The sequence below is a fragment of the Annulohypoxylon truncatum genome, assembly GCF_022578515.1.
Source record: "Annulohypoxylon truncatum strain CBS 140777 unplaced genomic scaffold F4807scaffold_70, whole genome shotgun sequence".
Classification (NCBI taxonomy): Eukaryota; Fungi; Ascomycota; class Sordariomycetes; order Xylariales; family Hypoxylaceae; genus Annulohypoxylon; species Annulohypoxylon truncatum.
Genome location: NW_025953856.1, coordinates 41980 through 56975, shown reverse-complemented (window position 1 = coordinate 56975; position 14996 = coordinate 41980). Strand labels below are relative to the sequence as shown.

General features: G+C 48.3%; 8 protein-coding genes across 8 annotated transcripts in view; 7 read left to right on the top strand and 1 right to left on the bottom strand.

Moving 5' to 3' along the window:
• Positions 1–133: 133 nt before the first annotated feature.
• On the top strand, positions 134–2175 carry F4807DRAFT_448896 (peptidase M50B-like-domain-containing protein). The gene is made up of 5 exons (XM_047999964.1): positions 134–718; positions 788–896; positions 1022–1320; positions 1373–2004; positions 2158–2175. The coding sequence occupies exons 1-4, from the start codon at positions 470–472 to the stop codon at positions 1580–1582; spliced, it is 867 nt and encodes a 288-aa protein (XP_047848658.1). The 5' UTR covers positions 134–469; the 3' UTR covers positions 1583–2004; positions 2158–2175.
• Positions 2176–2206: 31 nt separating this feature from the next.
• On the top strand, positions 2207–3167 carry F4807DRAFT_448893 (uncharacterized protein). The gene has a single exon (XM_047999963.1). The coding sequence runs from the start codon at positions 2552–2554 to the stop codon at positions 3125–3127; it is 576 nt and encodes a 191-aa protein (XP_047848657.1). The 5' UTR covers positions 2207–2551; the 3' UTR covers positions 3128–3167.
• Positions 3168–3298: 131 nt separating this feature from the next.
• Positions 3299–4576, top strand: F4807DRAFT_448892 (alpha/beta-hydrolase). Its single transcript, XM_047999962.1, has 3 exons — positions 3299–3367; positions 3421–3604; positions 3672–4576. Coding segments are annotated over exons 1-3 (1056 nt in total). The 5' UTR covers positions 3299–3365; the 3' UTR covers positions 4542–4576.
• F4807DRAFT_448886 (uncharacterized protein) lies at positions 4577–7578 on the bottom strand. The gene is made up of 2 exons (XM_047999961.1): positions 6895–7578; positions 4577–6836 (listed from the first exon to the last, which is right to left on the bottom strand). Exons 1-2 carry the CDS (start codon positions 7176–7178, stop codon positions 4901–4903), a joined length of 2220 nt encoding a protein of 739 aa, XP_047848655.1. The 5' UTR covers positions 7179–7578; the 3' UTR covers positions 4577–4900.
• A 391-nt stretch (positions 7579–7969) lies between these two features.
• Positions 7970–9978, top strand: F4807DRAFT_448871 (alpha/beta-hydrolase). Its single transcript, XM_047999960.1, has 6 exons — positions 7970–8344; positions 8429–8502; positions 8569–8766; positions 8827–8834; positions 8928–9630; positions 9686–9978. Exons 1-6 carry the CDS (start codon positions 8232–8234, stop codon positions 9757–9759), a joined length of 1170 nt encoding a protein of 389 aa, XP_047848654.1. The 5' UTR covers positions 7970–8231; the 3' UTR covers positions 9760–9978.
• Positions 9979–10314: 336 nt separating this feature from the next.
• Positions 10315–12235, top strand: F4807DRAFT_472673 (peptide N-myristoyl transferase; the record flags this gene model as incomplete). The annotated part of the gene is made up of 4 exons (XM_048003031.1): positions 10315–10871; positions 10930–11509; positions 11571–11956; positions 12009–12235. The coding sequence occupies 4 exons, from the start codon at positions 10315–10317 to the stop codon at positions 12022–12024; spliced, it is 1539 nt and encodes a 512-aa protein (XP_047848653.1). The 3' UTR covers positions 12025–12235.
• F4807DRAFT_375013 (uncharacterized protein) lies at positions 12236–13658 on the top strand. The gene is made up of 3 exons (XM_047995722.1): positions 12236–12990; positions 13048–13300; positions 13431–13658. The coding sequence occupies exons 1-2, from the start codon at positions 12446–12448 to the stop codon at positions 13286–13288; spliced, it is 786 nt and encodes a 261-aa protein (XP_047848652.1). The 5' UTR covers positions 12236–12445; the 3' UTR covers positions 13289–13300; positions 13431–13658.
• A 689-nt stretch (positions 13659–14347) lies between these two features.
• The window catches only part of F4807DRAFT_448852 (mitochondrial peroxiredoxin PRX1), a 2026-nt gene continuing 1377 nt past the window's right edge, over positions 14348–14996 (top strand). Inside the window, exon 1 of the mRNA XM_047999959.1 lies at positions 14348–14862. Coding sequence (XP_047848651.1) covers positions 14840–14862 — 23 coding nt within the window. The 5' untranslated portion in view covers positions 14348–14839. The remainder of the gene's footprint in view (positions 14863–14996) is intronic.

The following is a 14996-nucleotide window of genomic DNA, read 5'->3' as shown; positions in this document are numbered from 1 at the left end:
ATCTCAAAACTGCCTATTTGAGTAATTTTTCGAAGGACTTCCCAAAGGAAAGAAAAAAATCAACGCCACAATAACCCTTCGTAAACTCAGGGCATTTAGCCACGAACCCCGCACACTACGTGGTATGTAGTAACAGCCACAGCCACAGAAACGAGGCGCAGCATTTGCATTTTTCTTAGCCTGCGTCGTGTCTCGTTTCGGCTTACGAAGAAGCCTGTAACTCCTAGGTTCTTCCAAGATTCTCTTGGAAGGCTAAGTCTCTAACTAAGCCACCAAGAGGTTGGCCAAAACACATGCCCAGCCTATCAGCCCACGCGTCCACGTCATCTGGCCAGGTGCCGGTCCTTTTGATTTAGAATATTTACATACAACATACTCTTGTACTAGAATGCGAATGCGAATTACCGTGATCGAATCACTCGCTCATTCCTACAGTCCCTACACTCGCTATAATTCATCCTCGTAGAGCATGGCTCCCATACACGATCGGCCCGGAGCTTTCTTCACCGAACATCTAATCCGGAGTGCCAGAGCTGCCGTGGTAGCAGCCGGTCCGGAAGTAGCCAGACTCGCCCGGCGGGACGCCGTATCTCGTCGCGACCTAACTGTCACCAGCGACGCCCAAAAAGTCACGCTAGGCATAATCGCTGCCTACGTCGTTATCATTGCTATTCTATGGAACGTGCCTTATGTACGATGGTCGTTATGGCCTTTCAAGGTATTTACCATCTCATCTCCCTAGTTATCTTGTATGACTAATTTGTATGACTAATAATAAACTCGATAGATGCTTGTCATCGCTTTTCATGAGTTTGGACATGCTATCACCGCTTGCTGCACGGGTGGGCGTGTCAAGTCTATCTCGCTGGATCCGCGCGAGGGAGGTGTCACTCATAGTACGTACCATAGACTCTTCGTTCCTCAATCACACCTATCTAGCTTGAACACATTACTCCCGTTTCATGATCTATTACCCCCTTAATGGTTACCAGCCTTGCAGAATATGCTGACTCGTTGATAGTGGTCGGCGGAAAGAGTGCTATCACTTTACCAGCTGGTTACCTAGGATCTTCCCTCATCGGCGCCCTACTTATATTCTGCGGCTTCGACATCGTTGCAAGCAAAATCGCTAGTCTAGTACTAGCCGCCTGCTTTCTGTTGACTCTCTGGTGGGGTAAGAAGGACTGGCTCACAATCTTGACCATCTTGCTTGCGGTAGGGCTCCTAGTAGCTTGCTGGTTCATAGTCCACGCCGAACCGCTGCGCTTCGTCGTGCTTTTTATCGGCGTCATGAGCTCTCTGTACAGTGTTTGGGATATTGTGAGTTTCACCCGCGGTTCCCCTTCTATCGCCGTCGCTAACCAATGTCTAGTGCGATGACTTGATCCTCCGCAAAGTCAACAGCTCTGATGCCAGCGTTTTCGCCCAACGCTACGGTGGCTCTTCTCAATGTTGGGGCGTCATCTGGTCCATCATTTCCGTCTGCTTCATGGCTGCTGGCATTATTGCTGGCATTGCTGCATTCCCGCAGTCATTCGCACAGCAAGAAGAGGACTCCAAGAACTTCCTGCCGACCCGTTAAACGAAACCGATGATAAAGCTGAACAGGCATGAAGGCATGGAGACATACCCAGGCACTTAATGACTTAATGATCACTACGGAATTCCCAAGCTCTTTATCACTTGGGAACATTGGGCGTACCGGCGGAACTGATATTCTGGTCTGTTATAGATACCCTTTATTCCTTATAGCAATGGCGAGGTGCTCCATCTTATGTATGCTATTGTATAAATCTTAATTGTTTTTTTTTTCTCATCGTGGCCGGCATTCACATTTGTTATTCTCTTAGTACGTACTGTATACGGTTCGATTTAGTCGATGTGTTGTCACCTACGTAGTAAAACCTCGAGCTGTCACTGCGCAGATTTTCATCCAACGGCGTCTCTTACATAGCCAGGCCGAATGATTAGTACAAATTAACCAGATATCCTAAGAACCTAAAACTTTACTATCGACTCTTAGTAAGTAGCCATTTCAAACAGATACTTCTGACGCGTCAACTCAGAGGTTATTCGTACAATACAGAAGGTTAGACGTAAACAATACAAAGCGTGAAGACGTGTGATATTCTTTTTGAGAAAAGAAATTGCGCGTACTAAAACAGGGAGTTTTGTATACATGCAACAACCCTGGAGGATTTTTGCGGGCACTTGTAAAACAATCCGAGAGGATTCCGTAGAACTCGTATCTATATGTAGGTACCTAGCGAGCAGCGGCGGTGGCGCATAATATTACAGGTTGCTCGTTTTGTTAGATCACTTCCCCTTCTGCTAAGCCATACCATGAGCGGCGCTAGGAGAGGCCGCCAGTTCGATTAGTGTGAAGAGCATGGAGATCTACCTATGATTAAATTAAGTCAGAGACTCTCGACAGCGCGCAACGTAATCTTTCCAAGACATATTGCATGTATTGATCAAATCTCGAGTGGAATACCTTTATTTCTAGTTACCTACTTACTCAGAAGCTTGTTCACCTAGCCAAGTTTAAGAGATGCCCTTCCAAGAGCTTATATCGCGTTTGAAAAGCACAAGAAAGCCTCGAGATCAAGAAAGGGATTCCCGCGAGGATGAACGTCGAGAAGATGATCTAGACACGTTGCAGCAGACGAAACCGACACCGCAATACACCTCAGGCCGACCTAGTAATAGTCAGCCGAAGCCAGTAAAAGGACTGCGGAAAGCCTCGGTCTCAGCCAGGCTCTCGACAAACCGAGATAACTCAAATCGGCCCACAGATCATGACGAAGAGCAAGATCAGGAACAAGATCTTGAACCCGAACCATCAGATTACCTTTATTTTGGCGAGGGTATATCAGCGACGGACATCTCACGATCGCTCGTGAACCAAACGCAAAGCAAATCAGTCAGCAGCGACATCTCGGGACATTCTTCAGCTAGAACCAGGAATAACCCCACTCCTTCTAGCAATGGCGGAAAAGATAATAGTGGATTTATCGAGACTGGTCTAAATGTACATACAGCGCAGATGGGTTATTCGAATTTAACATATGGAGGATCTTTACAATACGACTATTCTGGCACCCATGGTCAGCCCTATGCTGGATAGTCGGCGTTTTCAGTTAACAGTATATATGTACATACACATGCTTAGATATGACGAAATATGCTTCTTACATCCGAACATAAAACAACCTACGTAAATGCATCGTGTACAATGCTTAAATGCAATAATGCGAATATGGCATAACCGAGGCATCTTCGACTTCGAAACAGAAAGCTGAAATCGTCGGATTTTATCTACAATATTACAAAGCAACATAAAACTTATAGGTTTATATCCGTCTATGTATGTTACGCGCGGATCCAAGATCAAAAGAGCCTTAACTCATAGATAACTAGGTCACCAGCCACTACTAAAGTTACGTTCCCTTCCGTCGAGGATGTGGCTAAGAGCCCGGCATTTTCGACGGCGATGTGGCAACTTGAGCCACACCGATCCGGACTCTTGCCGGTGGCTGCCGGGAGAGGAGGGCCGTTAAATATCAGTTGGGAAGTTCACGGAGACGGCCCTGTGAGACTAATAGTATGTAACTCGATCGAGGCGATCTAGACTTTCAAAGACGTTAAGGCATACTAAGCCCTAACCACAGCTCATCAGCGGTCTCGGGTTTTTTAAGGCAGCCTTCCAGCGGCAGACAATGTATTTCGGACACATACACGGGTCTCAGTATTCCGTTCTCATCCTCGACAATCGAGGGATGGGTGGTTCCGACAAGCCATTGATGCGGTATAGCACATCGGAGATGGCGCGAGACATCATAGAAGTCGCCGATCACTTAGGTTGGACATCGCCTCGGCAGCTGCACGTGTGCGGTATCAGCATGGGCGGTATGATTGCCCAGGAACTCGCGTACCTCGTGCCGGGCCGCATTGCTAGCTTGAGTCTGATTTGCACGGCGGCCCGGATTGAAAACACTACCTCGTTCGCTGAAAATATGGCGAACCGCATTACCATGCTATTACCCAAGAGCTTGGATCGAAGCATACTATATGCGGCCGGAGCCATCTTCCCTCCGGACTATCTGGCTCGTCCAGACAACGCCTCGGTCCCGGATGAGTCGGTGCCGAAATGCAAAATTCCGGCCGGGGGATACGGCAAGTTCGGGAGCAACTATGAGCGCTTTGCCGCCCAGGAGATCACAAAGCAGAGAGACAAGGACGGCTTCACCAAGACGGGGTTTTTGCTACAGCTGATCGCAGCTGGGTGGCATCACAAGAGTCCCGAGCAGTTGAAGGAATTGGCTAACAGTGTAAACCGCGAGAGGATCCTCGTCTTGCACGGAACCGATGATGGCATGATATCAACTCCCCATGGAAAGAAACTGATAGAGTACCTAAAACCAGGCCAGGGCTTGATAGTCGATGGCCTGGGTCACGCACCCATTAACGAGCGAACACTATGGTTCAACGAATTACTCGCGGCACATTGCTCATTAGGCGAGAAGCTGAACGGGCAGTAGAGGAACCTAGCACTCATATAAAGATATACACGGGTTGGTAAAACATTTTCAGAAATACTTTTAGTAGCCGCTGTTCTAAACCCAGTACTGATTTAGTATTTAAGTAAGAAATCATTAGCGAATCAAGGTGGTATGGTTCTGTTGGTACATTTTACAGTCGCTTTTGGCATTCGATCGTGGACGCCTATTCTGTAAACTCAGGTATCTCGTAGCAAACCTTCAAAACTGTCAAACCCGTGAAAGCATTGCCTTAGCCTTATATCCCGCCGTTCCTTTAGAGTACGAAATGCAAATTCGTCACCCGCATTCCCCAGAAGATGCCAGCGTAGGCAAAAGAGAGCAACTCATGCCCTGTCTTTCTAACTTACAGTGGCGATGAAATTCTGATATTGCTCGTCGTCGCCCAGCGGCCTCGCTATAGTCTTCTGCGGTGGGGTGGCCGCAGAGGAGGGTTTGCTGGTCCCTGCCCACAACACTCCGGGCTGCTGAGACTGGCTCGTCGGGTCCGCCTTTGGCGTGTTGGAATTCTCTTCGACCTGCTCTTCCTTGTCGGCTCTCGGTAGACGCATGGCGAGAAGCACATACTCAGCTCGAGTCATATTATCCATCACATCGTCCATGTAACGTCGTACGTCATCTTGAGGAGCAACGACCCTGGTAAAATTCTCGAGGTGCTTGCTGGACTGTGCATATATCCGGACCGTCACGGGCTGATAGTAATCCAACGTTGGATCCCCTCCATATTCCAATTTGCTCCCCTTGCGTACGATAAGGAATGATGCTATGATCTGGTTGGGGTTGACATATTCGAGGATGCTATATTTGGGAAATAAGTACCTATCTCCAGTGCCGCCCGAAAATTCGAGTACGACGGCCGAAATGTCGGGTTTGGTAGAAGGCGGTGGCCCCTTCGAGCGGAGGGCCTGCTGCGAACTGGACCCATGAATAGGCTGCCCAGGTGCAGCGAGAGACGCCTTCCTCGAGGCGGCGCTATTTACTACCGCAGAATTTTCTGCCCCGTTCGGGACTGTTGCCTGAGAAGCACTCGATGTCGCCTGCTGAGACTTCGGCGTTTCCTTCGCGACAAGATCCTTTAGTTTATCGAGGGTGGCCTTCAAATCTGTGGCATCTGTGAATTTAGTCTTCCCTTCTGCTATTCTCCGGACAATGTCCCGCGTAGTCGCATCATCCAAGGCTTTCTTCACTAGAAGAATCACTAAAGGATCGCTCCCCGGCGGCGCCCTTAAGTCGTTCGACCTCTGGTGCGGATTGGACGCAAGAATAATATCAAGGATAGTTCGGACCTCATCCGCGAAATACTTAACCGTCCTGCCGTCCACGAGAAGCCGATCGGCTGATGGGCCGTGCTGGCCTCCCTTCCTCTTATAATCGGCGGTAATTTGGTCAATTATCTTCTGAAAATGAGCCAGCTCGTTCGGCGCAGCATCCCCTATGGCCACGCGTTTCATGAGATCTCGGAGCTGAGGATCTTCGGATGCTCTCTCCGCTAAAGTGACAATTATGGGATCGGCACCAGGTGCCGTTGGCGTCGCCGGCTTAGCGGCTGGCGCGGAGGGTTTGGCTCCCGAAGGAGCGACCGCTGTCGGTGCTGTCGGACTAGGAGCATGCAGTGGCCGGTTGGTAATCGAGCCGGGTTGGGGATGCCCTTTTGGTTGAGGTGGCGCCGGTTGTGAAGGGCCAGCCGCAGGAGGGAGTGCTGGTGGATGTTGTGGAGCGGCAAGAACCGACTCTAGACCTCGAGGGGAAGTTAACGGCTTATTAGTTACGGGAGCGGACGATGGAGGTCGCTGTAAATCTGATTGTTGTGTCTGAGGCTGAGGCTGAGGCTGAGGTTGGGGCTGGGTTTGGGCTTGCGCTGTTGATGGCGGTTGAAGTGACGACTGGGCTGGGGCGTGCGAAGGTGAGGCCGACGGAGCCGTTGGGGCTGTTGGGGCCGTTGGAGCCGTCGAGGTTATAGGCGTGGACGGGGCACTCAGCTTCGGGGGAGGAGGCATAACGCCGTTCGGAGGACCATACTGCATGATAGGCCGGAAGGTAGAGTTGGTGGTCGGCGCATGTTTCGGATCCTTAACAGCATACATGGTGGCTTCAAGAACGTGAGGTTCGACGGTGATCGTGATCTGGCCAATTTTTGTCATACTGTCTTTCGGGGGGTTGTTCGGATCTTCCTTGACAACTCCTTTTCGTTTCGTGGGCTTCGTCCAGTACTTTTCGAAGATACCCTCGTGGATCCATTTCTGGCGTGACCTTGAGAGCGATTCGGCCACGACACCACTGAAAGAGTAAGGTTACCATGCAACAGCTAGAGGCAGTCAGAATAGATGAATATTACCTCTCTTGAATAGATTGATAGTCCTTGCTCATAAGATCGTCAGGCTGCGGATGTTCTACGGTTGGCAAGGGATGGCCGGCTTGAATGGACTTTGGCAATTGCGGTTCTTCGGGGACGGATTCAGAATGCGCCGGGTTTTGTACTGGAGCTGCCGCCGGCGTTGTTGCCGATGCTGGCGCAGGCGCCGGCGTAAGGGATCGTTCGGGAGGTGTTCCAGTACGTTTCTTAGAGACATGGTCGACTCTTGCAGCCGCTCTTGCTGGCAGCTTTCGTTTTCTCTCCATCGGGTCTAATTGGGCCAGTATATCCAGATGCTGGCCACGCGATGGAAATTGGTAGAAGAGTATATATCTAGGTATATGTATAGATATGTCAAGGTCTCATTATTCATCCGCTGTAAAGGGGCGGGAAACGCGAGGGCATCTCGACAAGAACGATGATCGTTTGGAACGACTATGACGACGACGATGGTAAGACGGAAACTCTGTGTGTCAAAATGTCCACAAGATTTCTAAGTTGCTACCCTTATTACCTTAATTGATATAAAAATATTAGGTAAATTTTGTAAACCTTAGTCCATGGTTTGCTGGTATATTTATAATTTTTTTTTGTCGTGAGGAAGGTTGCAGGTGCCTTGACGATAAGAATTAATACTAGCATAAACAGCCTTGGAGAAAAGTAGACCTGAGCCGGAGTTTGTGTTGAAATGTTAGCAGGTTAGATGGAGACGCGGGTTTTAGTATGTACCGGGAATGTACTAGCTCACCGCGTACACAGTACCTACTGCGCCGTTTGATGTTTGTAAAGCACGTACAAGTACAGTATAGTAGAGTCATAGAGGCACGATTACATACATATCTAGTTACCTAGTACCTAGAAAGTAGGTACATATGTACTTATGACAAAGGTACAGACCTCAGATATCCAGGTACCTAAGTATATATACAAAGCGCGCCACAAACCCACATTCATCTAAGCACTTTACATAATGACTATCAGAACTATCAATGCTTATATACCGTAAAATGTGTTTTAGCAAACTACTATATTGATTTAGTAAGACCCTCAGGAGGATATTGAAGGTTCTCCTAATTAGTACCTACATACATACCTATATAAGACTACCTACCTACCTATGTATATAGTTATCTCAACCTTTTACAATTACATACCTCCTACAAACGTATCACGAATTCCTTCTGGCTCTCTACCTCATTGTTTACGTATTGTTATATACCGACTCAGGTATTCATTGTGGGAATTGCTTCGTTTTGTTCTCTAAAACTAACACCGTCCGACTACAATATCCCAAACCTGACAGTTTCCCCCGTGAGCTAATGGCTGCGCGAGCGTCTTGTTGGGCCATCCCACTAAGTGTGAGCTTAGGCATTCCAATTAGTCTCTACGTAACTTTCATCTTGCTCGGCGCATTTCCCTTTTTTCAAAGACAGTAAGATCTCTAACCCTGATTACCGCTTAGGTATGCCTCAATAGGACGCGCGCAATATGCTGATGAATAATGGGAATCCGCCAGTTTCTTGTATGCTCATCGAGTGAACACGCTGTTCTGGCATAACATTGATAAGCCGGAATATTGGGGGTTTGCTAGTTAGTTCCTGTCTTCACCTCGGAGATTGGCAGCTATAGTATTCGTCTAACCTGATCGATGTAAAGAGAACCAAGTGACACCTTTCTCGCTAACTGCTCCTGATGGCGAAAGCCTCTACGCATGGCATATTTTGCCGCTCCCCACTTACCTAAAGCACGAGAATACCCTTCAGTTCCAGCAGTCGGGTTTCTCGGATGATATCACTAAGACGGAATCGTTTAAGCTGCTCAGAAATGACCCTGAGGCTCGACTTGTAGTCTACTGTGAGGAATTATTACGCCCGCATGCTTTCATATCAAGGATGCTAACCGAATAAACTGCAGTCCATGGGGTGAGCTAATTTCCAGTTGAGTGGTGTTTCGCTTGCAATGGAATACGACGAGACATGAATCGAGACTAAGCCTACTAACTCCGTCGTGAATAGAATGCCGGCCACATTGCTCAGCGCATTCGTCCTAACAGTTACCACTCTCTAACAGACTCTTCTCGCTACCACGTCCTGGCCATTGATTACCGTGGTTTCGGCAAGTCGACCGGCACGCCGTCGGAAGAAGGGCTTATTCGTGATGGCATTACAGCCGTAGACTGGGCGATGGATATAGCAGGTATCCCAGCAAACCGGATCGTCGTCCTAGGCCACAGCCTCGGCACGGCGGTTACGAGCGGTATCGCGGAACACTTTGCCATGCAAGGCATCGAGTTCGCGGGCTTCATCCTTGTTGCCGGGTTTTCTGACCTACCAACCCTTGTCTCTACATATGCAGCAGCTGGATTCATACCAATTCTCTCGCCAATCCGAGCGTTCCCGCCACTCCTCCGCTTCTTCCAAAGCTTCATAGTAGACAAGTGGAAGTCCGCGGACCGGCTTGCCCATCTCGTGAGCCTGACGCGAACGAGACTACGACTGACTTTCATTCACGCCAAGAACGACTTAGATATACCATGTCACGAGAGCGACGTATTGTTTCAATACGCGTCGAGCGCCGCTGTCAATGAAGAGCTCGACGACGATAGCTTTTTATCGTGGAAAGAGCAACGGAGTTTGCGTGGAGAAGATGGAACTTTCGTCGCAATTGTTAAGGCTGGGCCGGATATGATTATTAGGGAAGAACTGCTACCATATGGCGGTAAGCTATTACGTGTCGAAAGCATGGAAATGAAAAGCAATACTGATAAATATAGGGCACAACGATGTCATGATGTCTTCGGCTGTTTCGCTAGCAGTTATGAGGTCGTTTGGGTTAGATACAGCCTAGGTATTTCTAGAGATACTGTTCATTAATACGGTATCTGGATAATAGGGGTTTATTATCAATAAGTTTCCTAGACTTGGTTTAGCCTTTATTCACGAATTAGAGATGATATATTTTGAATACCTAGGTGAAACGATAATAGCAGGTATCTCATAGTAAGTATATATATGTGTGTGCCTTGTCTTGTTAAAATTGATAATACCTATATTATTAGAACGGCCGTACAATTCAATCAAGGCACACTATGTAGTTATATGTAGTTATCAAACTTGTCGGTAAAGGATGTATGTATTAAATGGGTTGAACGGGGTTGAAGTTCACAGCTCGTACGTAGGTAGGTACTATCAAAGCCTAGATAGGTACAATACAGCCTACATACCAATAGGTACCTACCTTAGGTAAGTGAGGTCTGTACCTGGTATGTACTTAGCTACTGCCCCGCGCTCTTAGATACGACCCATAATTCTTTACAAAGATACTCGAATATATCAATCTTTCCTATTGCCCTACTACAATTACACGACCTACGCCGCCCCCCAGGAGGAAGACTTAAAAATCATGCCCGAAGATCCAAAGCCTGCAAAAGGCAAGGGAAAGGATAAAGATAAGGAGAAGGAGAGTGAAAAGGAAAAGGAAAGGGCTGCTAAAAAGCTCCACAAAGCTATCGACGGCCTCTCCAAGGAACAAGTGACCCAACTCCTGGACCTCAATCCCGCCCTCGCAAACGAACTTGGCAGCGGAAGTAATGATGACCCCAATTCTGCCGCTGACGCCCTCAAGCGTCTCAATCTCCAAGATATTATGACCGGACTAGCTTCGAGCGGGAAGAATGCTAAGGACATGGGTGCTTACAAGTTCTGGGCTACCCAACCTGTTCCCAAGTTCGGTGAAGATGGCGATGCCGCCGAGCCCGTCGAGGAAGGCCCCATTAGAAAGCAGACCGTTGACGAAATCCCGAAGACACCGGCGCCTTTGCTAGATGGTTTCGAGTGGTCTACCATAGACCTACTTGATGATAACCAGCTAAAGGAGGTCTGGGAATTGCTAAACGGACATTACGTCGAGGATGACGAAGCAATGTTCCGCTTCAACTATTCAACCAGCATTCTCAAGTGGTGAGTCGCCGAGATCATTATAAGAGGAGGGCATAAGAGCTGACAACTGCTTACTCAGGGCTATGATGCCGCCTGGATGGAAAAAGGAATGGCATCGAGGAGTTCGAGCCTCGCAATCCAGAAAATTAGTCGGTTTTATCGCTGCTATCCCCGTCGAATTGCGCGTTCGGGACAAAGTCCTACATGCCTCCGAGGTAAACTTCCTCTGTATACACAAGAAGCTTCGCTCGAAACGTCTAGCTCCCGTCCTCATCAAGGAGATCACGCGCCTGTGCAACTTAGAAGGAGTTTTCCAGGCCATATATACCGGTGGCATTGTTCTTCCCAAGCCTGTTAGCACATGTCGATACTATCACCGAGCCATCAATTGGCAAAAGCTATACGAAGTTGGCTTTAGTCCCCTACCACCGAATAGCAAACCTCAGTTCCAGATAAGGAAGTACGCCGTTCCGGATCGAACCTCAATTCGGGGACTTAGAGAGATGCAGAAGAAAGATATTGGTGCTGTCCAAGACCTCCTCACGCGATACCTGGCCAAGTACGACTTGGCTGCCGAGTTTGATAAGCAGGAAGTTGAACATTGGCTACTACATAATAAGAAGAATGCTCTGGAGGAACAAGTCGTCTGGACTTACGTCGTTGAGGCAAGTCTATTTATCACACACCCTCGCCCTGCTCGTATTTTAACCGAGACAACAGGATGAGCACAAGAAGATCACTGACTTTATCTCATTCTACTGCCTCGAGTCTTCGGTTATTGGTAACAGTAAGCACTCGAATGTGAAAGCAGCATACCTCTTCTACTACGCGACCGAAACGGGACTCGCCGCTCCCGTTGACAAGGAAGCCCTGAAATCCCGTCTCAACGCTCTAGTCTCAGACTCTTTGGTATTTTGCAAACAGTACCAGTTTGACGTATACAACGCCCTCTCGCTGATGGATAATGGCCTGTTCCTCGAAGAACAAAAGTTTGGTCCGGGAGATGGACAGTTACACTATTACCTATTCAACTACCGGGCGAATCCGATAGCAGGTGGTGTTGATAAGAGGAACCGCTTAGACACCGAGGCACTAAGTGGCGTTGGGTTCGTCAGACATCATGAGATGATCGAGTAATAGTCGCTAACTTGAGAACAGGAAGACGCAAATTTGAACCTATGTGGGCACATCCAATGGAACGGATGATATGGCATAAGGCCTTTGGCAGATACCTGCGTAGGTAGGCGGCATGTACTTTATAGCGGATTCTTTTGGGGGGCGATACCCTTCGTCTCAGGGGCTCGCTAGCCAGACCGACTTATCGTGGCCAGGCGTTGCATGATTCCATATGGAATTCTCCGTGTCGGATCTACAGGGACGCCGGCCCTCAGCACCCCAATCTACAAGTGTGCCTCGTACCCGTCAATTTCTTTTTCAAGACCTGCGGCAATTATTCGTTCGGGTAGATGCATTTCTAAATGATACCTGAAGTACAGCCTGAGAAGGCTTGAGCACCCCTTAGCCAATCAGATGTCCCGTGCCTGTCCCGACATTCGCCCAATAAATTAGGATCGAGAAATGTCTGTGATGTCGCCATGTATATGCAACCAATTGATGAACTCCTCATCCCTTTATTAAGGTCTACATTCTCTGTGCGTCCTGACCATGAAAAGATTTGTCAAGTATTTCGCGGACGCCCAGGCCTCACTCGCACTCGCCCGCACACGTGGCAGAAGTCGGGATATTCATCAGCTTTGTTGGGACTGCTGATGTTTCCAGAAGGACCACGTCTTGCGAGTCAATGCCAGTACCACAAATTAAAACTCAGGGCCGTGGGCCTGTGGCGTTTCTTGAGTAACATGACCCAAGCTGCCTCGAAGGCTCCCGGAAGCGGGATACGAAAGCGGTCTGTGTTAAATCGAGGGCCGCTATCTCCCTCGTCATTGTCAAGAGTAGTGAGCTCCCGTCCGACGATGTGCGGTTACATGTTATTGAAGTGGTACTGCGAGGAGTGCGGAGCAGTAGGCCTTTCCCAGATATTGTTGCCCATCACGTACCTATCCTATCACTCGTTGACGAGCTCGTCGAGCCTCCGAACCTCTTCAGTAGACCATACGCTCTTCTACATCTGGCCCTGCGAGCTCGGGACTTCACCCTATAAACCTCTTGGGGGCATAAAGGCTAACTATATCTACAGTGGTACACCAGCGACGAGGTCAAGGTCGAAGATTGCAACGCCTTCAACTCTACAGGCGATTGTGATCAGCGAATCCTTGTGGGAGCGGGAGAGTCAGATGCCGGCGGCCTCTGCGACGATTGCACAAGAGAGCATCATAGTGATGCATAGTCTCAACTTTCCCCTTAGGAGGCGCAACTCCAAGAACAGATTACAACAACATTCGGAGTATGAGATGTCTATACTATGCCTCAGGTCGTAAGATAATTCGATAGTCAGTGTTTTCTATCCAGCCACCCAGAGCACCTACTAGGTAATGATGGTTATATACCGGATTATCGCCTGCTATACGACTTACACGAATACTTGATGGAGCACCATGCTAATATTCGGTATTCCTACAGGTGCCGCGCCCAAAGCCTAGGAAATATTTGCTTGCACGTGGATAGATAAAAGGGGGGGCTGGTCTCAAAGAGAGACAGAAAAAGTGATCAATTCTATCTTTGCTTTGGTGTTGAGTTACCTGTAAGGAAGTTCGGCGGCATGGTATCTATTTCTAGTATTGTATAAATTGATCGGGCGCAATCGAACGACCATCCTTTGGCCCAAGAATGATCATCAGATGATTATGGGGATAATTTATACGATAGGTAGTTCAACTTATGTGCAAAACTGGATTTAGGCTTATTTAACTATGCAGTCAACAATAGCGATGGCCTTTTTTAAAATGTGCGCAAGTAAATGGCTTTGAGTGTTATGGACGGTCACTTTTACTATACGACTAAGTGGTTCTTTAATATGGTTATGTTTGAGGTGACAAGTTTACGTTGATATAAGTCACTGTACAAGTACTCGAACCTGGGGTGGCCCATTAATATTCAAGGTTGTTACGGAGGGTATGATTGTTTAAAAATAAAACAGTGCATATCAATATATAAATATCTCTAAATATGTACCTAGGTAGTATTTCAAAATAACGAATGAGAGAATAATATTAGAAGAAATTGTTAAGATAAAGGTTATCTATGACGGTACCTACCTAGCGTATAAGAGTTTGGATGAATTCATTTATTAATTAGGTACTTACCACCGGCACCAGGCCGATATCCGTGGTTGCGGGACGATAGAAGCCGGCCGAGAGCCGGAGCTGGACATAGCTAGCACAAGGGTATGGATGATACCATCATAAGGCTTGAATGACATGATGCGGAGAAGAGCAGAAGCCGGTAGCCAATCAGAGGACGTCTACAGCACGCAATCTGGATCCAGTCTGGAAATAGACTAGTGAGGGGTGACTTCGCCGACAAGGGGAGTATGAGCTTTGCGCCGGTTTGCATCAGGGCGTCGCGGGGCACGTCGAAATAAGGCTCGAGACAAGAAAACATAAGATAGTCGATGAATTGCGACATTATCTTAATTCCTATTTGGGTTTTGATAGCCACAAGTCAAGTTGACTATTGGCCAGGTGCCGAACCGAGCTAATCCATCTATTGCATTCCATCACTTGCCTAACCGTATGTGAATAATAGATTACTTACCAGAGAGATCGGGGAGGTCAGGGAGGTCAGGGAGGTCCATAGGTAAGGTGTGCTACGTCTAGTACATTAAATACCTGACGTCGTGCGCTGACCCTACCTCGAACGGACGACTCCTTTCTTTCTAACCATATTTCTATTCATATTATCTCTGTGACTTGTGATACCCACCTCCTTTCCCTCTCTGCAAAGTGCTTCGCCTCAGACATTCATATCTCCATATCTATCTCGTCTCTTCCATCTCAAGTTTTATCATACCTTAGCTCGCATCAATCACAATGGCTGACTCCAGAGCTGCTCCGTAAGTCCTCACTTAGCTACAAACCCTTTTTCTGCCCCGCCGGGGGGGGGGGGGGGGGGGGGGGGGGGGGGGGGGGGGGGGGGGGGGGGGGGGGGGGGGGGGGGGGGGGGGGGGGGGGGGGGCGGGGGGGGGCC